The 23,604-nt window shown below is 38.8% G+C and overlaps 4 protein-coding genes across 4 annotated transcripts; 1 reads left to right on the plus strand and 3 right to left on the minus strand.

The window, feature by feature from the left end:
• Positions 1 to 71: 71 nt before the first annotated feature.
• Positions 72 to 10,029, minus strand: LOC131355660 (meiotic recombination protein REC8 homolog). The gene is made up of 18 exons (XM_058394072.1): positions 9,567 to 10,029; positions 9,018 to 9,086; positions 8,788 to 8,930; positions 8,584 to 8,662; positions 8,316 to 8,430; positions 7,580 to 7,637; positions 7,376 to 7,443; positions 7,200 to 7,278; positions 6,823 to 6,970; positions 6,553 to 6,730; positions 5,623 to 5,763; positions 5,395 to 5,464; positions 4,342 to 4,499; positions 2,004 to 2,052; positions 1,787 to 1,853; positions 1,593 to 1,688; positions 660 to 760; positions 72 to 578 (listed from the first exon to the last, which is right to left on the minus strand). The coding sequence occupies exons 1-18, from the start codon at positions 9,620 to 9,622 to the stop codon at positions 472 to 474; spliced, it is 1,782 nt and encodes a 593-aa protein (XP_058250055.1). The 5' UTR covers positions 9,623 to 10,029; the 3' UTR covers positions 72 to 471.
• Positions 10,030 to 10,749: 720 nt separating this feature from the next.
• On the plus strand, positions 10,750 to 13,235 carry gng5 (guanine nucleotide binding protein (G protein), gamma 5). The gene is made up of 3 exons (XM_058395703.1): positions 10,750 to 10,911; positions 11,807 to 11,948; positions 12,903 to 13,235. The coding sequence occupies exons 1-2, from the start codon at positions 10,831 to 10,833 to the stop codon at positions 11,930 to 11,932; spliced, it is 207 nt and encodes a 68-aa protein (XP_058251686.1). The 5' UTR covers positions 10,750 to 10,830; the 3' UTR covers positions 11,933 to 11,948; positions 12,903 to 13,235.
• A 628-nt stretch (positions 13,236 to 13,863) lies between these two features.
• arl14 (ADP-ribosylation factor-like 14) lies at positions 13,864 to 14,714 on the minus strand. Its single transcript, XM_058395702.1, has one exon. The coding sequence runs from the start codon at positions 14,647 to 14,649 to the stop codon at positions 14,059 to 14,061; it is 591 nt and encodes a 196-aa protein (XP_058251685.1). The 5' UTR covers positions 14,650 to 14,714; the 3' UTR covers positions 13,864 to 14,058.
• Positions 14,715 to 16,991: 2,277 nt separating this feature from the next.
• ppm1la (protein phosphatase, Mg2+/Mn2+ dependent, 1La) lies at positions 16,992 to 22,864 on the minus strand. Its single transcript, XM_058395701.1, has 4 exons — positions 21,998 to 22,864; positions 18,073 to 18,247; positions 17,821 to 17,982; positions 16,992 to 17,670 (listed from the first exon to the last, which is right to left on the minus strand). Exons 1-4 carry the CDS (start codon positions 22,400 to 22,402, stop codon positions 17,330 to 17,332), a joined length of 1,083 nt encoding a protein of 360 aa, XP_058251684.1. The 5' UTR covers positions 22,403 to 22,864; the 3' UTR covers positions 16,992 to 17,329.
• Positions 22,865 to 23,604: the final 740 nt, after the last annotated feature.

The raw sequence follows: 23,604 nt of genomic DNA on the forward strand, positions 1-23,604 counted from the left end.
CATAAGATGAATTTCTCAACTTTCAGACAAATATTTCATTCTCCGCAGCGACAAAAAGCAAAACAAAAATGTTGTTTTTAAATAATTTATTATATAAACCGTAATATAAAAACCCCTTGTTGTTATTTTATTTTATACGCACAGCGATACCGAGTTCATATTAAAATAAACTCTGAAACAACCTCATGAAATGTTAAAAAAGAAGAAAGAATGTTATAGAAATTTTAGAATAAATCCTATAAACACTGATAAACATTTCATTGCTCGTAAGTCTAGCAAATAACATTGAATAAAAAAGTTATAAAACTCAGTTATTAAGGAGAACTCGATTTCAATCCATTCAGGGTTAACAATATTTCATTATATAAAATCTTCCCTTTAACGATATAGTGGTTAAAATGTTAACACAATTCTTCCTGAACTTTAACGAGCCACGTTTAACAACAAGGAATGAAAAAGTAAAAAAAAACATCATTCCAGCTGTGTCTCTATCTGATGCGGCTGCAGGGTGATAGAGATGATGATGTCACCGTAGGGCTCGTCCTGTCGCACCGTGACCTCTTTCATGTCTATCCGCTCTGAAAATACAGGAGGTCAATCAGAATGAACTCATCTATTTAAAAGACTTGACGAGAGAGAGAGAGAGTATAGAATATTACCCAGCAGCCTCCAGAAAGCCTGAGCGATGGTTTTGCGAGTGACTCTAGAGGGCAGAAGGGAGTGAAATGTTGCTTCATCCTCACCAATAGTAGCCATTCGCCTGTGAAAACACAACATGGATCCAGAACAGTGTAGAAACTTTAGAAACTTTTATTTTCTGTGGCAAATAAAAAAAACAAAACTACTCATACACCGATCGGCCATAACATTAGGTCAAGTGAATAAGACTGATGATCTCCTCATCATGGCACCTGTTAGTGGGTGGGATATATTAGGCAGCAAGTGAACATTTTGTCCTCAAAGTTGATGTGTTAGAAGCAGGAAAAATGGACAAGCGTAAGGATTTGAGCAAATTTGACCAAAAGGGCCAAATTGTGATGGCTAGACCACTGGATCAGAGCATCTCCAAAACTGCAGCTCTTGTGGGGTGTTCCTGGTCTGCAGTGGTCAGTATCTATCAAAAGTGGTCCAAGGAAGGAACAGTGGTGAACCGGTGACAGGGTCATGGGCGGTCAAGGCTTATTGATGAACGTGGGAATGGAAGACTAGACCGTGTGATCCGATCCAACAGACGAGCTACTGTTGCTCAAATTGCTGAAGAAGTTACTGCTGGTTCTGATAGAAAGGGGTCAGAATACACAGTGCAGGATGGGTCAGGGCTGTTTTGGCAGCAACAACACCATATTGTTCATAATGTTATGCCTGGTCGGTGCATGTTAAATGAGAATTATACAGCTGACATGTCCTTACTCACATATGTCATAAAGTCAGTTATCAGAGAAACAAAACACTTTAAATTCCGGTCTAAAGCCTTATCGTTGAAAAGATTTTGTTGCTAAAATAGAAAATTCAAATCTGGCTACAAATATGATTTTAGAAATCTATTTATAAAGTACACAAAGGTGACATTCTGGTATATTCCTCAATATTACCTGAGAGGATCGACATCCATCATGCCATCCTCCAGTTCCGGGACTCGCTCCTCTGGAATGTCCTCCAGACCACACACAGACACAGGACCAGGAGACCTGCGGTCAGAAAAACAGCCCGGAAAACCTAGAACGTCAGTAAAATGTCTGCGTGTGCATTAGGTTAAAGTGTTGCATTACAATCTCTCGCTTCTCACCGTCGAGTCTCGGGAGTCTCCAAGGGTGAGATTTCTCTGTCTGTCACCTCCATGACCAGAGAGGAAACTGGAAATAGAAATGGATTTGAATATAGAAACTCTCTGAACGCAGTGCCACATATTCCCCATAACACTGAACTGAGTTAATAAAGAGTTCCTGGTTGTAGACTCTGGCTTTTAGACCAGACTTGTGTCCAAAAGAGTTCTAATATCTGACCTGGAGTGTCATATCGTGAGATGCCGGACTCCACGATCTCTGTGGGCATCTGCAGACATGATGGACAGAAGCCAAATAACAGAAGTAGGACTTTTTCCACTTATCACATTTAAATCACTGCATGAATCAATGTGGACTTTTTGTTGTTCTGTGAGTGTTCCTCAATGACCTTCTGCAACAATCAGGTAGTCAAACCACAGACAACAAGGAAAGAAAAAATACACTAAATCAAGCTGAGTGTGAAGCTGAGAATACCGTGAACTACTGACCGTAAAACTGAAACTAGCACAAACTACTAATAAAATAAAACTGAAAATAACACACTACTGACTGTAATAGTGAAAAGAAAACTGAATCTACTTTCCATAAAACAAAAAGTAACAAACTACTGACTGTGAATCCGAAATGATTAGAAACTACTGACTCTAAAATGGAAAATGGAACAAACTACTGACAATGAAAATAAACTGAACAAACTACTGACCGTGGATCCGAAATGAAGATAAACTACTGACTGTAAAACTGCAAATAGCACAAACTACTGACTGTGAATCCGAAATGATTAGAAACTACTGACTCTAAAATGGAAAATGGCATAAACTACTGAATGTGTAATGGAAATGAAGATAAACTACTGACTGTAAAACTGAAAACAGCACAAACTACTGACCATAAAACTGAAATGAACAAACTACTGACTGTGAAATAGAAATAAACAAACTACTGGCACTAAAACTGAAAATGATACAAACTACTGACTGTGAAACCGAAATTAACATAAACTGCTGACGCCAAAACTGAAAATGGCACAAACTATGGATTGTGAAACTGTAATAAACATAAACTACTGACTGTAAAACTGCAAATAGCACAAAGTACTAATAAAATAAAACTGAAAATAACAAAAATAAAAAAAAACAATCTACTTTCTCTTAAACAAAAAGCAACACAAACTACTGACTCTAAAATGGAAAATAGCACAAACTACTGACTGTGAAACGGAAATTAACATAAAACTACTGACTGTAAAATAGAAAATGGCGCAAACTACTGAATATGAAAGTGAAATTAGCATAAACTACCTACTGTGAAACTGAAAATGGCACAAACTACTGACCATGAAACTGAAATGAACAAACTACTGACTGTGAAACAGAAATAAACATAAACTATTGGCACTACAACTGAAAGTGACACAAACTACTGACTGAAACTGAAATGAACACAAACTACTGACTCTAAAACGGAAATGAACACAAACTACTTATAGTAAAACTACAAAATCACACAAACTACCGACTCTAAAACTGAAAGCAACAAATTACTTTCTATAAAAACTAATGACAAACTACTGACTGTTAAACTTAAAATAACACTCAGTATTTACTGTGACATGGAAAGTAACTGAAACTACTTATTAAAATGAAAAATAACACAAGCTACTGACTCTGAAACTGAAATGATCATGAACTACTGACTAAAATGAACATGAACTACTGAACTAGAGACAATGGCACAAACTACTGACTGCTGTGGAACTGAAATGAACATAAACTACAAAGTCTAAAACTGCAAATACAGACCATAAAACTGAAATGAACATAAACTACTGACTGTAAAATTAAAAATGGCACAAACTACTAAATATGAAACCAAAAATAGCACAAACTACTGACCATATAACTGAAATGAACATAAACTACCGACTGTGAAACAGAAAATAAACAAACTACTGACTCTAAAACGGAAATGAACATAAACTACTTATACTACAAAGTCACACAAGCTACTGACTCTGAAACTTAAAAAGCAACACACTACTTACTGTAAAACTACCACAAACTCATGACTAATTAAACTGAAAATAACACGAAGTATTTACACTGACATGGAAAGTACCTGAAACTACTGATAGTAAAATGAAAAATAACACAAGCTACTGACTCTGAAACTGAAATGAACATGAACTACTGACTCTGAAACTGAAATGAACATGAACTACTGACTCTGAAACTGAAAAGAACATTAATTACTGACTCTGAAACTGAAAAGAACATGAACTATTGACTCTGAAACTGAAATGAACATGAACTACTGACTCTGAAACTGAAATGAACATGAAACTGAAATGAACATGAACTGCTGACTCTGAAACTGAAATGAACATGAACTACTGACTCTGAAACTGAAACGAACATGAAACTACTGACTCTGAAACTGAAATTAACATGAAGTACTGATAGTAAAATGGAAAATAACACAAGCTACTGACTTAAATTTTTGGGGTTATATATTCTTAAAGAATGTTTAAATTGTGTGTAATTTATAAACCCCAGACCTCTCTGAACTCTCCCTCTTCCTGTTCCTCTCTTCCCCTCTCCCTCTCTCGTACAGCCTCCAGATCCTCCTCTTCAGCCTCCCGGCGGCGTCGGGGTCGAGGGATGTGAGGGATGACTGCTCCCTGCTTCCACAGCTCCAGAATCTCAGCAGGAAGTTCTGTGTGAAAAAGACATACAAAATACTGACAGTGAGATCAAACATACTAGGAGTAAAACTGAAGGGAAAACACTGAATTACTGACATTGGAACAGAAAGTACTGACAATATATTTGAAAGTACTGACAAAAAAACTGAAAAATAAAAACCCATTAACTGAAAATACTGATATTACTACTGGAATTGAAAGTATTTACAGAAGAAAGGGTACTAACTGACAGTAAAACTGAAGAAATAAAAACAATATCTACTGACTGAAAAGGACAGTCAAAGTGAAAGTACTGAATGGGAATCTACTGACAGTAAAATTGAAAGTATTTTTTTTAAATGCAAACAAAAATGAAAGTACTGACTGACAGTAAAACTGAAGAAATAAAAGCAACATCTACTGACTGAGAAATTGTAACTACTCACAGTAGTAAAAAGGGCAACAAATTATGGACAGGGAAAGTACTGAATGTGAAACTACTGACAATGAAATTAAAGGTATTTACATCAAGCAATGCAAAAAAAAGTAAAGTACTGACTGACAGTAAAACTTAAAAAATAAAAGCAATATCTACTGACTGAAAAAGGCCGCAAATTATGGACAGGGAAAGTGAAAGTCCTGAATGTGAAACTACTGACAGTGAAATTGAAAGTATTTACATTAAAAAAATTCTACAAATGTAAAGTACTGACTGACAGTAAAACTGAATAAAAAAACCCAACATCTGATACTGACTGAGAAATGATAACTACTGACAGAAAAATTAAAAAACGGCCCATGGACAATGAAAGTGAAGGTACTGAATGTGAAACTACTGACAGTGAAATGAAAAACAACTGCAGAAATGTGCACTTTCCTTGTCAGTAGTTTCACTTTCAGTGTTTCACGGTTGAACTGGTTACTCACTCATGCAGGGGTTACTGAGAAGTACTTTCGGCTCGCTCACTTGAGAAGGCGGTCTGATCAGAACATCCTCCTGGGAAGGAAATCACAACGGGTTCATGTTCTCATGTAGCGTCTTCAAGGTGACCGCGAGCATCAACATCATGACACGGAAACTGAGCCTTTCACTCCAAGTCAGAATCAGCGTTCAGCTTTCAGAAACAGATAGATGAATATGTGTGTGCATCTTACTAAAGGTCTGGTTTCAATGCTTGGGTCATTAATCTGGGCTTGCAGAGCTTCCTGGGATATCTGGATCTCTTCATCTATAAAAACCAGCTGCCTCTTCCTCCTCCTTCGTTCCTCCACAGGGGCCTCTGGGATTGGGACAAACTGTAACAGAGAGGAAGTACTGACTCTAAAACCACATATGATACAAACTCCTGACAGTCAAACAGCACATATTACTAACACTACTGACAGGAAAAACTAAAGATACACTATATTGCCAAAAGTTTTGGGACACCCCTCCAAATCACTGAATTCAGGTGTTGTTTTTCAGGGGTTGGGCTCGGCCCTTTAGTTCAAGTGAAAGGAACTCTTAATGCTTCAGCTTCATACCAAGACATTTTGGACAATTTCTTGCTTTGTGGGAACAGTTTGGGGATGACCCCTTCCTGTTCCAACATGACTGCACACCAGTGACCAAAGCAAGGTCCATAAAGACATGGATGAGTGAGTTTGGTGTGGAGGAACGTCACAGAGTCCTGACCTCAACCTGATAGAACACCTTTGGGATGAATTAGAGCGGAGACTGTGAGTCAGGCCTTCTCATCCAGCATCAGTGCCTGACCTTTCAAAGAGGTCTTTCTAGAGGAATGGTCAAAAATTCTCATAAACACACTCCTAAAGCTTGTGGAAAGCCTTCCCAGAAGAGTTGAAGCTGTTAGAGCTGCAACGGGCGGGGCTACAACTCCATACTACATTCATGTGCATGTAAAGGCAGACGTCCCAAAACTTTTGGCAATATAGTGTCACACCAAAAGAGGAAACTGACAATAACGCTAAGTGTACTGACAAAAAAAAAATCTAAAAATACAATTAAAATGTTAAACTGTAAAACTACTGACTGTTTCTGAAATTTAGTTCTTTCCACTGGGGTAAGATCAGTATTCCACAAACCTCCTCCAGGCGAGGACTCTCTCTCCGACGTTCCCTCTCCGGGCTAGGCGGGGATGGTGGAATAGATATGGGCTCCGGAGTCCTCTCTCTCTCGGCTGGCTCGGCCATCATAGTGGGCAGTTCCACCTCCTCGTCCATAGACACAATGTCTCTGCTTGGTACTTCAGTGCTTTGGGCCCTGGATAGGATTGAAGAGGACACATTTAAACTGGACCGAGTGACTCGGACTCATCGTGTCCTTCTCTTAAAGGCTTTTTAATGTGGACGTACAGCTCCGTGAGGAGGGTAGACCCGGTCAGATCCCTGGTCCTCTCTACTTCTGCTGCTGCTCGCTCTGTCTCTCTCTCTACAACCTCTTCTCTTTCTCTTTCTCTTCTCTCCCGCTGCCTCGCCTGCTCTGCCTCACGCTCCTCCTCACCTAAAAAATAGATGCCCTGACCGCTACCTGACCTCGACAGGCCTTTATTTCTTTTTTCCTTCTTGATTTTGTAAAACTAGAATGAGGCGCAAATTTACTTATAAATTCCACCTGTAAATTTTTATTTTTCAGCAGCTAAATTTTGGGTTCGAATTTAGATTTTTTTTTTCCATCAAACTATTCATTCTTTGTTTTTTTTTTTTAAAAAAAAAAGGGCACAAGGGAAAGCTCTTACCTTCAGGGAACTGATCTGATTGCTCCAGCAACATTTCAATCATGTCGATCTCCTGCAGCTCCGCCCCTTCAAACTGAAAAGACATCAGGAGAAGTGATCAACTTCCTTCTTTTTTTTATTAACACATATTCACTATGGCAAGTTGCTATGGCAACTCTAATGATTGACACCTCAGGCTGTTGCATGATAACAGGTTCCCGCTCGGTCATCGTGATCGACTCCTGACTCGCTGTGATGCCTGTGGCGAGAGAAAAACATATCGTCTACATCCCTTCGTGTCTTCTTTGTCTCTGCTTAAATGCATTGATTAGAGAAGAAGAAGAAGAATAAATGTGGGTATCTAAGAGGATTTTAACATGGTGCTCCATGCTCACCTTCCACAGGTGGAGAATGTAGTCTCTGTGGCAAAACCACGCCCATTTCCTGAGCCAGCTGTCAATCAAGGAAACAAGATAGATTGATATATTAAACTCTCTGGTGAAACCACGCCCATTTCCTGAGCCAGCTAACAATCAAGGAAACAAGATAAATAGATAGATATATTAGACTCTCTGGTGAAACCACGCCCATTTCCTGAGCCAGCTATCAATCAAGGAAACAAGATAGATTGATCTATTAGACTCTGGTGAAACCACGCCCATTTCCTGAGCCAGCTGTCGATCAAGGAAACAAGATAGATTGATCTATTAGACTCTCTGGTGAAACCATGCCCATTTCCTGAGCCAGCTGTCAATCAAGTACATAAGACAGATAGATAGATATATTAGACTCTCTGGCAAAACCACACCCATTTCCTCAGCCAGCTGTCAATCAAGGAAACAAGATAGATTGATCTATTAGACTCTCTGGTGAAACCACGCCCATTTCCTGAGCCAGGTGTCGATCAAGGAAACAGGATAGATTGACCCATTAGACTCTCTGGTGAAACCATGCCCATTTCCTGAGCCAGCTGTCAATCAAGTACATAAGACAGATAGATAGATATATTAGACTCTCTGGCAAAACCACACCCATTTCCTCAGCCAGCTGTCAATCAAGGAAACAAGCTAGATATATAGGTGTGTGCATATACAGGTAAATAGATAGAGAGACTGATAGGTCAATGGTTACCTGCATGAGGCTACTTGGACTGGGCAAACCAAACTCCATTGATCCGAAAAACGGATCTCTGGCCCCCTCGGACTCGGTCAGAAGAGTGAGAGCATCAGGAAGTGTTTGAGTTTGTCTGAAACAAATGACGCACAAACTGATAAGAAGACACAAACGACAGAAGCTCTGTAATACACTCAGCTTTACTTCCTCTGTATTGTTTCTTCCTCACCAGTCACATAGATGGAAGGAAGGAAGAAAGGAGAGCTATTATGAGTTTATACAAGACCTGATCTCCTCAGGCAGCATGTCAATCTGCACTTGTATATGGTAACGATGCAGTTTGTCAATGGCCCCCTGGATCTCCTCTGAGGAAAAAGTCATTAAAATGCAACAAAAAAAATTATTTATTTATTATAATGATGTGGGACTAAAGAAAGGAAGAAAGAAAGAGATTATAGTGTGTGTTGTAGTTTTGTCTCCACACACACACCTAGCAGCAGCTGGCACTGGCGGTGGAAGACGAGCACGATTCCGTACTGCAGCTGGGATGACAGGTAGAGGGAGAAGCGAGGCCGAGGCAGACCCGCAGTCAGAGGAGGCACTCGCACCAACACGTAGTTCATTATGTCAGTGCTGCAAAAAAAAAAAAAAAACAGTCATCAATTTATCAGCACCTTCCGACCAATCAGAATCCAGGATCCCACAGCACTACTTTCTCACCATGTGCTCTGGATGTTAACCTTCAGCAGATCCCGACGGTTCATCTTTCTGGCCTTTGTGGCTGCCAGCCTATAAAAAAATCACACACACATATACGTGCAGACACACATGCACACACGTGCGAGCGAGCACACACACACACACAACATTCTGTGCATTTTGACGTGATAACTTTGGGCTTAACTTAGCTAGTGCGCCCTCTGTCGGCTATTTAGTGTGTATTATTTCAGCACTGAAGGGTACACGAAATATTTAAGAGTTAAGAAAAAAGATAAAATAAAAAAAATAAAATAAAAAATTAAATTAAAATAAAAAATAAAAATAAAAATTACTACTACTACTACTAATAATAATAGTCATAATAATAATAATAATAATAATAATAATAATAATAATAATAATAATAATAATAATTATTATTATTATTATTATTAAAAAGAAGAAGAAGAAGAGGCAAACAGGAACCATTTTAATTTTAATAATCAGGTAAATGTTTTTTTTGTAATAATCAGGTATTGTTTTCTGCCAAATAAAGAAAGAAAGTCTCACCATATTGTAGCAAAGCATCCAGTTTTGTAATTAAGTACATTAGGATAATAAAACATTATTTTTTAACTAGTTTTATATCAGGGTTAATAAACTCTACTGTTCCCTATGGAGCTCCTAGAGCGAATAAACTTTCAGTAAAATTTGTATGAAGAAATAAGCTTTTGAACTCAAACCCAAACACGTCCTCTTTAGATATGTAGTGCACTAGACAGGATGCTTATGTTATTGTTTTTATAGCCTATGTAGTGCACTTGTATAGGAAAAATAGAGGCATTTGGGATTCGGCCATTGTTTATGAACCTATCTCCAATCGCTGGAGCCAATCGTGAGCCAATCGTTAATGGCGTCACTCGACCGCGGCAGGTGATTGGTCGAGTCTGGTTACTATAGCGATATTGCCATGGCGCCGCTTCTTCTTTGTGTGTGTGTGTGTGTGTGTGTGTGTGTGTGTGTGTGTGTTGTAGAGACCGTGTCCGAAATACTAACTACCCTATTCCCTATCTCCCATAAAGTGTAATCTAGATTAAGGGCATTTTATGCATTTTATGGACACTTACTATATCCGTACATTACATCATCTCATAAATACACTCTCCTCCACGGTGCTTTCATCAGTGTATAAAATGTTAAAACTCGCGCAGTAGTACCCTATGTAGTGAACACGGTGTGATTTGGGACAGACGTAATGCTGGAAATTAATAAAAAAAAAAGTGAGACAACCCAAACAACAACAAAATAATAAATAAAGTGTGTTTTTTTGTGTATATAAATAAACTTTTCAACAAGCATGTATATACACGTTTAGTGTAAGACATTTAAAATTGCTGTTACTGTACAGAGTGTATTAAAACACTAAACCAATAAAAACAACTAAATAGCTTTTATTTTGCAATAATCAGATATTTAATAATCGGTAAACTTCTGATTTAGCTGATGCATCATTAATTGGAGCCTAAATTGACTCTTAAAATAAATATTTTGCTCCCAAATCTTAATTGATCGAATATATATATATATATATATATATATATATATATATATATATATATATATATATATATATATATATATATATATACATGTGTGTGTATAACGCATTAAATAGAATTAGATTAAATACAAAGCGCATTTGGTTTGGACTCCGCCCTCCTCCGTCACGTGACCCTCTTTGCTTTCCGTAGTTCATAGGTGCGGCCAAATTTTTCCCCCCCAGATAACGGAAACTGAGTTCATTCCGTTGTGTTTGTTGTTGTTGTTTGCCGCGATGTCTGGAGCATCTAACATTAACGCGATGAAGAAAGTCGTGCAGCAGCTACGGTTCGAGGCGAACATCGACAGGGTGAAGGTGCGAAGATTTGTTTTTTTTTTGTTTTTCTGTCGGGTTTCGATTGGATTCTGTTAGCTCGATGCTAACTCAGCTAGCCGGATACGGGCGTGGGCCTGTGTGTGCAGGAAAGCGCTGGAAAAGCGTGTCTTTAAAATTAAATTAAACATTGCTTATTTTCTCTTATGTTAATTGTTAGAAATATGAATTGTTATATAAATATATTTTTTTTGCTAAAAGAAAAAATAGTTGAGCTCGCGTTAGAGTTCGCTTTGTTAAACGGATGCTCAGGTACGAGAGCGCGCGTGCTGCAATTAATCGTAAATAAATCGTACAAAAATATTTAAAAGAAATATTCTGTAGTATTGATTACATCTGAAGCAGTGTGTGTATATACATATATATTAACACACATGCAGAGCGCGGAGTTAGTTAAGCAAGAGTTGACCCAAAGAACCCGATTTCCGGTTTCTAAATTTGTTTCTTTTACGGTTTATTATTATTATTATTATTATTATTATTATTATTATTATTATTATTATTATTAAAGTGCTTTATTCTTTTTTTACATGATAATTCGACAATTAAAGTGCATTTATTAAGTTAAGTGTGACATTTATATCCATTTAAATCTAACTAATAATCAATCGTTTACAAAACTACTTCCGGTTTCGTCAGCGGTCAAACTTTTTCTTCTTCTTTTAATTAATAATAAAACAGCTTGTTTAGTTCTCCGATAAAATTGATGCTAAAAGTAAAACATTTTCTCTAATAGAGGTTTAAAATGTTCGCCTCCTTCCATAAACGTCTCCTTACAGTCTCCTTACTCCTGACCAATCAGAACGGAGGATTCGACAAGGTGACATAACGTGGTGTGTGTGTGTGTGTATGTATGTATTTATTTACTGGCCTTCAGGTGTCTCAGGCGGCGGCGGAGCTCCAGCAGTTCTGCATGCAGAACGCTCTGCAGGATCCGCTGCTCACCGGCGTGTCGTCCAGCACCAACCCCTTCAGGACACAGAAGCTCTGCTCTTTCGTCTGATGCTTACTGCCAAATAGTGAGAAATCATCAGCTGCTTCTACTTAGATTAGCGCTGCTTTCCAAATGTGTGATTTTTATTATTATTAATTTTTTTTTACATTATTTAGGTATTTTAATTTTAATTTTTTTTTTTTTTTAAATTTTCTTTTCTTTTTATTATAATTAATTAATATAATAAATTTTCATTTTTAATTATAAATAAATATATAAACGTTTCCATCAGTCAGTTCTGTGCCTTTTAATCTCTCATTTATATATATATATGTGTGTGTGTATGTATGTATATATATATATACATACATACATACATATACATATATATATATATATATATATATATATATATATATGTATATATTTATATATATATAAATATATACAGACACACACATATATATATATATGTATATATACATATATATATACATATATATGTATATATGTATATATATATGTATATATGTATGTGTGTGTGTGTGTGTATATATTTATATATATATATATATATATATGTGTATATGTATGTGTGTGTGTGTATATTTATATATATCATTTTCATTTATTTATTTTATTTATGTATTTTAATTAATTATTTTTTATTAATATATGTTTATTAATTTAAAATAAAAAATGTATATAACAATAATTAATATATTAACTTTTATATTTATTTATTTTTTTAATTAAAATATATTTAAACGTAATGTTTTCACCAGCTAGTTCTCTGCCTTTTAATCTCTCTTCTGGTCCTTAATTTATGTTCATTTGAACTTTTGTGTTTTTTCTTTCTATTACTTGGTGAGGAGCTCCAAAATACTAAGTACAACCCCAACCCCCCCCCCCATTAACTGTAAAAACTGGTAGCGGAAAGGTCTAGCGTTTTAATAAAAAAAAAAAAAATGAGTATCATATTCTGCGACTGAAAACTAGCTCTTGTTCTGACTAAAGTCTGATCTCCTTGTCTTCCCAGATCTCGTTTCCTGTTCCTGTGGCATTTCTAATTTAAACGACGAAACCTCTACCATAACCTTCAAAAGCAGTGGACTACAACGTTACCTATTGTCTCACCAAACCTGGATCTCTTTAGTTGGCACTCTAGCCAAATCTCTTTGTGCTGAGTTTTCACCTCGTTTCAGGAGCATACGCTCTGAAATCGGCATTAACTGTTGAAGTGTGATACAAATGACCGTTTTATTGTTGTTTTTATTTCTTTTCCTCATAAGGTGTCATAAAGGACTGTATGTGGTTGAGAACTGAAATCTCTCTTGCCTTAACAAGTCAAAGACTTTTTTTTTTTTTTTTTTTTCTCCCCCCTTCATGTCACTTGGCAGAGACACAGCAGAAGCTCTAATTTATTGTGCCTTTGTTTTTTTAAGACCATGTGAACATTTTCTATGCCTTTGCCTTCTGACTTTTTTTTTTTTTTGTACTGAATAAAACCATTGATTTGTACACAATGATGCATTGAAGTTTGTTTAATTCGGCGCATTTTTTATCCTGCACGAGTCACAACGTCAACACAATGTCCATTTTCTTGTCCCATTTGAAAGAGCCTTGTTTTGTTCTCGGAGGATAGTCTATCTTTGACATGGAAGTGTCACGGATATATAACACTAAGGAGTCCTTTTTCCAGGAATTAAAAATAAATAAATATTTTCAAATTTAAAAAAAAAATTAGAAGTTGATTTAAATGGAAAAAAGAAATCGGTCTGGTAAACAAAAACTTCATTATTATTATTTATATATTTCTATATATTCAGGTTACCTGCTTAATCCCTCTGGGATTCATAAAAAACAAAGAGGTGGTTTTTATTTATTTATTTATTTAAAAGTAAATCATAAATGCTTTAAAAGAAATGATTCCACCGCTCACCATAAAGCTTGGACCTGAAAGTGGGCTTTGATCAACGGTACCATAAACGTGACTCATTTTTAATTTTTTTTTAAAATTATTTATTTATTTACAGTCATGAAATTCAAGGAATAAATCCAGGATCTGAAAAAAAACAAACATTTCAGCTCAAGGTAGTGTTTAAAAAAGAAATTCTGACATGAAATTAAAAACCAAAAATAGAAAGGAGATGATTTAAAACATCAGGAGACTTCACGCTGATCAAATTCAGCAGTTACGTCTTCATGGACTTCCTCAGATTCTTGACCGTATCTTTAATGTTGTTGTTGGAGGTGGTTTCCACCAGAAGCGCCATCCTCCTGAACCCTTCTGGAAGTCCGGCTCCGGTCTTTCCCGAGCAGGGCTGGACGAACCAGTCCCGGTTGCTGCAAGTCTTCCTCAGGTTAAACTCCTCGGTGAGATCGGTCGCTGTCAGGGCTCCATCTTTATCCTGCTTGTTAGCCAGGATGACCACAGGAAGCCCTCTGAGGTGCTCATTCTTCAGCACTCGTTCCAGTTCTCTTCGCGCTTCGTTCAGACGTGTCCTGTCCCAGCAGTCGACGACGAACAGGAGTCCGGCGGTGTCTTGGTAGTAGCTCTTCCAGTGCGGTCTCATTTTCTCCTGTCCTCCGACGTCCCACACGGTCAGAGTGATCTTCCTCCTTTTCTGCTTGGCCTCCATCATCTCCACGTTGAAGCCGATGGTCGGGACCGTCCTGAAGGACTCATTGTACTTCAGTTTGAAGAGCAGTGTGGATTTCCCGGATCCGTCCAGCCCCAAGAGAAGAATGCGAGCATCGGGGAGCTTCGATCCCTTTAGCCCCATTACAGGATGTCCAGGAATTCCAACTCGCTGCTGTTTGTTTTTTTCCTACACTGGTTGATTTATTACCCACTTATCTCATCTCAGAGCTTTATGGCAAGGCACAAGGGGTCAAAGTATGCCAGTGACTCCCACAGGAAGCCAAAGCAAACATTAAACGTTAAGCCTGATTATTATTATTGCGTCACTGTACAAATTCCAATGTTTTTATTGTGCTTCTTGACCTACATGCCTTGTTAGTCCAATATAGTGGGAAAACCAAATAAATCCCAAAGGCCAAAAACTGGGATTTGTGCCTGTTTTGGTTGTGTCCCACTCTTCAGTGGTGGTTAACATAAAGCTCATATGAAAGGACACACTCAGAACTTCAAGAATTCTTTATAAAGTATTTCTCTCTACATTACCAATCCTACCAAGGGGAATAAATTCATTGAAAAATTCCACACAAGTGCTTCAATCTTCAAAGTAAACGCTGACATCAAACCCATTCCTGCTCTCTCAGATGCCCCAAGTGCTTGTTCATGAATATCTAATATATGAAGGTGTTATATTCAACCATTAAAATTCTGTGTAGAGAGCAAAACGCAAAGGTCCAGACTCGTTTTATATCAAAGTAATTCGTTTCGACTGATTGAAAAGGAACTGCAGTGCAACTGGTAGAACTCTGGATGGTTCTTTGGTTTGTTTTTGTAGAGCCACTGTTGTGGAACCTCAAGAGGTGATCCGTGCCTGGTTTCTGAAAAATATTGTGAGAGTGGTCAGTGTGATGATGCACATCTGATCTCTGTGCTGTGATGTTTTTAGGAAGCTCAGCTAAGATCTGTCCAGTTTTGCTCCTCCATCGCTGGTGAACTGGATCTCGTAATAAACACCACAAAAACAGAGAAGCCTACAATCTGCATGGAGCATTCCCAAACTGATCAATAACATCATTATTTCATACACTTATCAATCAAATATAATGGCAGTCACATGACTGATTGATCAATTCCCAACATTCCAAAGAAAGGAAGAAAGAAAAACAGGAAGGATAGAATAAACGTTGGTCCATTGACGCTGAACGTTTGTCCAACACTTTCCTAAACTTCAGTTCTAAATCAAGGAATTTCTCAAAAAAATAAATAAAAAAACAGCTGGAATTTTACATATCTGTTAGCAAGATATGATTCCAGACCTTGAACATTTCCTTATCCTGGCGTTCAGGCTGCTTGCGTGACCTCCAGATCTCCAGATCCATCATCACCAGCATGTATATCCTCAAGGTGAACTCAAAAGTCTGTTTTTTTCCTTCTCAAGTTCTTCCTCGGTTTTCCTCGGGCGTCATCCAAACTCCTCCGGCCAGGTCCTCTACGAAAACCAGCGCCGTACAGTTGCAGCTGCTTCTCCTGCTCTTCACGGCGGAACGACGCTTCCTTTGGTCTTTGGAGACACCCAAGCATCTTTTCAAGCGGGAAATGAAACACATCCCGTTTTCTAAGACCCGAATGGCAGAGGTCATTTTGAAAGATTTGGTTAAGTTCTCACACATGGAACCAGTGGATCCCAGGCATAGCATTTGAGCATCGCTGGAAGATTTTGGTCCATTCTGACCCATATTCTTCAAGCTTGTGATAGCTGTATTAGAAAACCAAGATGCTTGAGAGCTGTGTGTGTGTGTAGCTTTATACCAGTCCGTTTTTAACTACTGCAGTAACCATAGTGGTCAGTTCCAGTAATGGTGCAGATAGTGAGCGAGGACTTTGTGTGAGCTGAAGTAACACGAGTCAATGCTTCAAATACTTGGATCTACAACACAGGCGCTATTTTCAGAGGGCTCATCTGACACTGTGGCCATGATAGAACGAGCGCCTCTGCCAGGAACACAGTCGTGAATCAACAACGTCGCTAATGCAATAATTAGCCTAAAGGCTCTGGTGCTGCTGTAACATCCGTTATATTACTTACCTTTCCCTGTAGCTTGGCCAATACTTCCATTTACACACCCAGTTTTTGGTTTTGAGTAACTACTCGCTAATTGCTCTTTGTCCACATCTGGTTTAAACTGACCAGATGTTCTTCAGCTCCGGGGTCTTCCAGAGAAATTTTGCAGCCAGCAATTTACTATTATTTCTTTAAATGAACCTTTGGGTCACACAACAAATCCCTAATTAGGCTGCAGAACAGGAAGTGAGCAGTTCTGCTGGTGTGAAGGTACCTGAGCTAGAGTGACATCACTTCCTGTAAGGCAGGTACACACCAAATATGACTGTATTGCTATAAGTGAAGCAATCCACTGAAAGTATCGAGGTATCAGACTGAATCTTTTAATCAGACTTTATGAAAGAATTAAACACAGCCAAAACCAGTTTCCAGGAAGAAATTGGAAAAGCAAAGTGATTTTATTTTATTCATTTTAATCACTAGGATTGGTTTGAACCCAAGCACAGGGGTTTAGCAGATCACAAGCAGCATCCATGTAATTAATTCAAGACCCATATGATAAGTTCAGGCAAAAAAGTTTGATATTTTTATATTAAATAAAAAAATAGATGCATGGTTGATTGCCAGTTTGTTGGCACCTCCCCTTCGGGTCAACGTCAGTCAGGTTAAATTACGGAAAAGGTTTAAAAGGTCGTCCGTTTGGCACAATATTCTTAGGAAGCATGTATTCGGATAGAAAAGTTCTAGAGGGAAAAACAAAGCACTAGTCTCCGTTCTTGGTGCTTTGGAACTTCACCACCATGACCGTGATGTTATCAGGGCAGCCGCGGTAGAAGGACTGTAACACGATGCTCTTGGCTCCGAAGTGCGGCTCGTCGAGGCGTTCGCGGACGAAGCGCACCGCTTCCTCATTGCTGAATGCATCCCAGAGGCCATCCGAGGCCAGGATCATGAACTCGGGCTGTAGTTTGTCAAGATCGAAGGTCAGGACATCAGGATCGGGAACCACTACATTGAGGTTCTTCAAGGGGTAGTCGCCAAGAGAGCGTGACATGGCCAGGATACCCTGCACTCTCCACGAGCCGTTGAAACTGATGAATCCCCCTGCATGAGAGAGGAAGGTCCATTAAACTCTTTATGGAAAAAAACATCTGCAACCTAGCTGACTATCTAACTTGCTAAGCAGGATTCAGAGTACTTTTAGTTCTCACGTCTACAAACAAAAAGCCATTTGAATCGTGTAGGCTCCCTCACCTGCGCGTTTGATCCTCTTGCGCTCCTTCAACTGATAGGGCTTGTGGTCGTGAGATAAAGCCACAGCGTTACCATCTTTATCGCATAACACGCCACGTGAGTCGCCCACGTTCGCCACCGTCAACTCTCGATCAGAGAGTAACGCCACCAAACACGTAGTGCCTACAGATGGAGGGAGGAAGTAACATATACCAATGCAGAAGGTTTTAGACCCCAAGTCCTCAAGGTCCAGTAGGAGTCAGAAATAGTTACCTGCTTCCTCGTGTGAGGCGGAGAACTTCTCCACCATGTCTCGGTCTATTGCGAGGATGCGCTGCTCCAGGATGGAGGCGTACGAGAGTTGGCTGTCCTTCTTCTCGCGCTCGTAAGCCTGCAGATGCTGCCTCAGAGCCTCGGGCAGGTGAGCCTTCACGTAGTCAGCAGCAGCCTGTGAGAAGGATGGTAAGACTCTAGCGTATAAAAGCATTTTATTCCTTAGATATCCTTTACAAGCTGTCCTTTAGTGAGACGCACAATAACATTTATGATTATTCAGTAGAAATCTGAGCTTTGGGAAGTGTCATCATAACTTCCCTCTGTGTGGTTTCTTACACTGCATTTCTGAAATTGCTTCCTCGGCCTGACGGTAATGCAATCAGAGAGGCAAACATGATTTAATATCTGTCGTCGAAAAGAACACCGGAGCCCGGTTTTGTCGTCTCAGCTGCTATTTTTATACCGTCCAAAGGTTTTCCACCTGAATTTATTTATGTGACTCATTTTGAACGGATCGCTTAAAATAGAAGTGAACAAATGTTTCGCCGTTCATTGTTCAAGCACACATTCAGATACTATTTTGGATTTATATCTAATTTTATATTCTATTTTTATTTTTTCCGACCACTGTGTCACCTGTGTCACGCTGAATTATTAAAGGGATATCAATGTCACCGGAGAACAAAGAGGGATCAGGGATCAGGGGAAGGTATGACCTGAGGTGACCTCATTACAAACACATACCCAAAAATAGCCTACATCAGGCCACTGACATGTTTACCTGCACCTGGTCTCACCTCTGACAACTGAACCATGAAAGAATTTCGATGGCTCGTTTTTAGCTGCGAGGGATAAATACAGTCCGAGCCAAACACCGAGAACTCGCGCCTTTCATGAGCTTTAAGATTGCTCAAGATGCTGAGCGCTACATCTGATGTCTTGAGTGAAACATCTCATCCTCGAGGAGCTCATTATATCAGACTCCTTCGCTATCCCATGACGCAAAGTTTGAGATTCCATCCATCTGTCGGCTCGACTGTTTTGTGTGGGTGGTATCATATTACAACGCACGTAGCCTAGACTTCAAACTTCAGCTGGGCCAACAGGAATCATCGCACATGACCAAATTGGGTCTATTTATGGATATTAAATCTGTGATAAATGAACTGCAGAGGCCGGAATGGTAGATTCCATTAATAGCAAGCTCTAAGAGCCAAGCCATTTATCAACGTCAAATTTTCCCAGCTCGCTGGCTGTTTGGAAAAAAAATACTGGGAGCTTGATCTCATTTGTCCACCCTTTGTTGGCTAAAATTATCTTATTTATTTTACAGTACATGACGTAATCATTGGTAGGGGGTCACCTGCAATGAATTGGATACTTTACAACAAGACGTTGAAGTTCCAACACTAAAACTGGTCCAATATCAGAACAAATCAACATGAAAACAGAGTTTATATTGTTTGAGCCCTTGCTACTGTGATATGTGAGACACCTGAAAGGTAGGTCTTTCTGATTTTTCTGTCAGACCTAATCTGAAAACACAAAAAAAGCAAATTCACTGAAGGGGACAGGGCGAGGGGCGTGGAAAACATGTATGAAGTTCACTTTATTTTGAAATAACCTCTGTCTCCAAAAAAATTGGAGATGTTTATCCTCAAAGTTGCTCTCAGACCAAACATGTGCCTTGCTGTTTTCTTACTGTTTCTTAGCATGCGTCCTGCCATCTTGTCCACTGTAATGTGGTAGGGATTTATGATCCAGTTCTGTCCATTCCTATAGACCTAATACCAAACACTGGACTCATAAAGATCCATTATTCAGACGGAACCACTGGAAGGAGATGAGATGATGAGATTGGATGATTGGAGATGAAGCCTAACAACCATCTGAGCTCAGCAACCATTGATACCATCTTGCTTAAAAGCTACTCGAACTCGTCCAACATAATTTCCAGACCAATAAATGTCCAGTGCTCCAATGTAGAATTTCTAATCTAGTTTAAGGGATCTACATCAACCTGTATGAATGACCTAGAGGTTACATACAAGATCTTTGCAAGCAATCTGTTCTTTAGAAGCAGATTTAGTGAATAAATGATCAAATACAGTCAATCGGAAATGGAAATGATGTATCGTTTGGTCTGACTCGGAGTCTATTCTTAGAGAACAACGTGGCATTAGGGCTCCGTTTCGTCCACAATCGCCAAGCGACATCTCAGGACAGAGCGTAACTTTAAACCGATAAATATCTAGAATGGAATGAAGCTGAGCATCTGGTATAATCCCTAGAGGAACTCGGGTTTGGAGGCCTAGAAGCAGATGGCTTTCAGTCTGGGGGAGGGAAAGTATGAACAAATACAGCAAGTAATTACCTAGGGAATTCACTGGCTCTCAGATTAGCCCATTTAAAAGTGAAGCCATTGTTCTCTGAGCGAGACTCTGCTTCTTTGTGATTATCTGAGCAGATTGGCTGGTTTGGCTGCGCTGATCAAAAACAGGATCCAAAGTCTGTGAGTTTTAAAGCAGGGGTCGTCAGCCGGCGGACTCTGATTCAGACACAGACCCCAGCAAAGTATTACAGAAAACTATGTGTTTATTTTCCACATAAGATCTGAATGTTAATCTGTGGAATAATTCAGTAGAGAAAAATATAAACAGCTACTACAAAACTAAGTACTTCCAACTGTCTTTCATAGCCATGAAATAAACATTACTGGCTCAGCTTTAAAAGGCCACTGTTTAATTATCCATGTTAGTGACCTTCATATACCATTCGTAGAGGACATTTATGTAACTGGACCCTCACAGATTTTAGCTGCCTACAATCTAAACCCCTGATCGCATTAAACCATGAGTTGGAGTTAATAACTATGTATATTACAAGATCCGAATAGGATAATAAAAATGTTTTAATGTTGTAAAGTTTGTGGTGTTACAGAGTATGGGATTAAACTTTCAGATTTCCAAATTTAACTCAAATCCTTTGGGCATCGTTTTGTTTGTGGTATGAGTGTGATTTATAATAGTAATTACCCCCCAATTAATTTCATTTAATTAATTTAATTCACCATGTTGTGATGTCATTTTCACATTTTGTTCCATAAAGATGGAGAGAACATGATAATCTATGATGTTGATGATCTACGATAATGTTTCGGGGCGAAAGCTTTTACTCATGACACTAGAAGACGAGACATTTTCTCCCTGAGGGCTGTACAATATATTATTTTTTAATTTTATCAATTAAACTTGGACATCTACAGATGGAAACATGTATTATTCCCCAGTTAAGAAACTAATAAGGCCTTCTTTAATTGTACAAGTCATTATCCATAGCGAGCGCCATATTGTTTATTTAGCTTTCTAGCTAAATAATGTATTAATGATTTGAACACTTGTTTGCTTGGCAGTTTATTTAATTATTTTATAATTATATTGGACATTTGTTTGAGCTTGTGTAATACATTTCAACGATATCCTTTAAGAGAGAGAGAGAGAGAGAGAGAGAGAGAGAGAGAGAGAAACGTTTACTGTGGTAGCTAGCTAAAGCTATGAAAGCGACCTGGAATAACCCATTTTATACAAGGGGGGGGCGGGATTTGCTTTGCGTTCATTTAATATTATTATATTATATTTGACTAAACAAAACGGATATCTTTTTTTTAATAGCTCACTATAAAACGAAAATTGATTTAGAACTGCATCTGTAGTTGAGAACAAAACAAAATAAACGAACAAGATTACAAGCACTCCCCTCCTCCTCCTCTCATAGGTTAAATGGTATAGCCCGCCAGCTGATCCCCACATCAGGACCAGTATGTGGAAAATGTCCGCTAGGATTATGATTATGAATGAATGTAAAGAAAGCATATCTATATGTGTATTACAAGCAACATAACGTTGCCACTGTTTTCATTTACCTCGCCACCGTGGCCGTCAAAAATGGCAAATATGGACGGGTGGCTCCTGTTGGTGAGGTCTGTGAGCACCTCAAAGCGGTCCTCCATGTGGTCTCTGCGGCCCTGGATGGAATACACGGCCACGTTGTGGCTCTTGAAGCCCCAAGTCTTGGAGAACTCCCCTTCCATCACTTGTAGGCCGCCGCCGTTCATGTCCTGCATCATCATCATCTCGGCCACTTTGCCCTTGACCATCTTGACAGCGTCCCGGCTGGACCTGACGATGGTCTTCACCTCGTCCGTGTGGAAGAAGTAGCTCCATAGGGCCAGGCTGATGCACAGGAGGAACAAGGTCTCCGGCCGGAGCAAGAAATAACGCATGATGCGACCGAGAAGAGACAGCAGCGTCATCGCGTCTCCTATCATCACACTGCTGACTGTTCACTCATAACACACACACACACACACACGCGCGCACACACTTCAGATCACTTCCATGATCCAGAACTAGAGACTCTGAAGACTTCAGGACCTCCGACGCCCTGCTTCCATTCTTGCGTCCTTGGAAAAAAATAAAATAAAACAATGAAACGCGCTTTTTACGCACGACGATTTTGTTAAAGAGTGGTACTGATGCGTGAGTTGTGAGAGCAGCTGCAAAAATATATAAATAAAAAAATAATAATTAAGGAACCCGATGAGCTTGCAGTCAACAAGCAAGGCTACAAATCAAATCAACAAAAGATTTTAAATGATCCTTGGTGGGTTTTTTTTCTCCTTAAAGTAATGTCCCGGTTTGTCCTGATAAACAGAGACCAGTCCGCATTTATACCACAGCAGATCACAACAATGGGGATGAAGTGGCCTGTGCGGGGTGCGGAACAGCCACCCTCCAAACTCTGCCATATGGAAGGCCAAAGGGGTCCAAACCATGGCAGGCTGATAGAAATCAAACCAATTAATTTCACGATCATTTTATTTTATTTTATTTTTTAGATTTGTTTTTTAGTTTTATTTATTTATGATTTTTGCTTGATTTCGCAGCAACATTTATTTTATTTTCTTTTTTCTTTTTTTTTTAATTTCCCATGTAACTTCAGAAGATATTTGTGTTTTTTTAAACTCAGAAATCTACTTAAATTAGCAAAATTGCAAGCAAAGGATTCTTAGCAGTAAAGACACAGAAATACTTTCTGCGATAGCTCTATTCATGTTCCATGCACGAGAATCAAAGAGGGATTTGCCTGAATGCACACTGTGATGTCTTCAAACTACATGTCTTGTTTGAAAAAAAAAAATAAAAATCATGGAAAACAACACCAACAAAAAGAAATGATCATACTGACCATACTGCAGAGTCACACAGTTTATCCGTGACAGTCGTGTCTCTAGATTTAGTGTCTCTAGATTTGGGGTTAAGGTTAGGGTTAGATTGTGAGATACTGTATTTGCCAGATTTATGAACCATTTGGCTTTTCATACTCAGTCATCCAATGACGCTGTCCCATGTGGTGTTTAGGGACGATGTCTTCGGTGGGAAGAGCTAAAAACAAAGAGAAGAGGCAAGTTCATTAAAAAAACATACAAACAAAAACAACAACAACAACAAACGTGTCTTCTGTATGAAT

The sequence above is a fragment of the Hemibagrus wyckioides genome, linkage group LG07, assembly GCF_019097595.1.
Source record: "Hemibagrus wyckioides isolate EC202008001 linkage group LG07, SWU_Hwy_1.0, whole genome shotgun sequence".
Classification (NCBI taxonomy): domain Eukaryota; kingdom Metazoa; phylum Chordata; class Actinopteri; order Siluriformes; family Bagridae; genus Hemibagrus; species Hemibagrus wyckioides.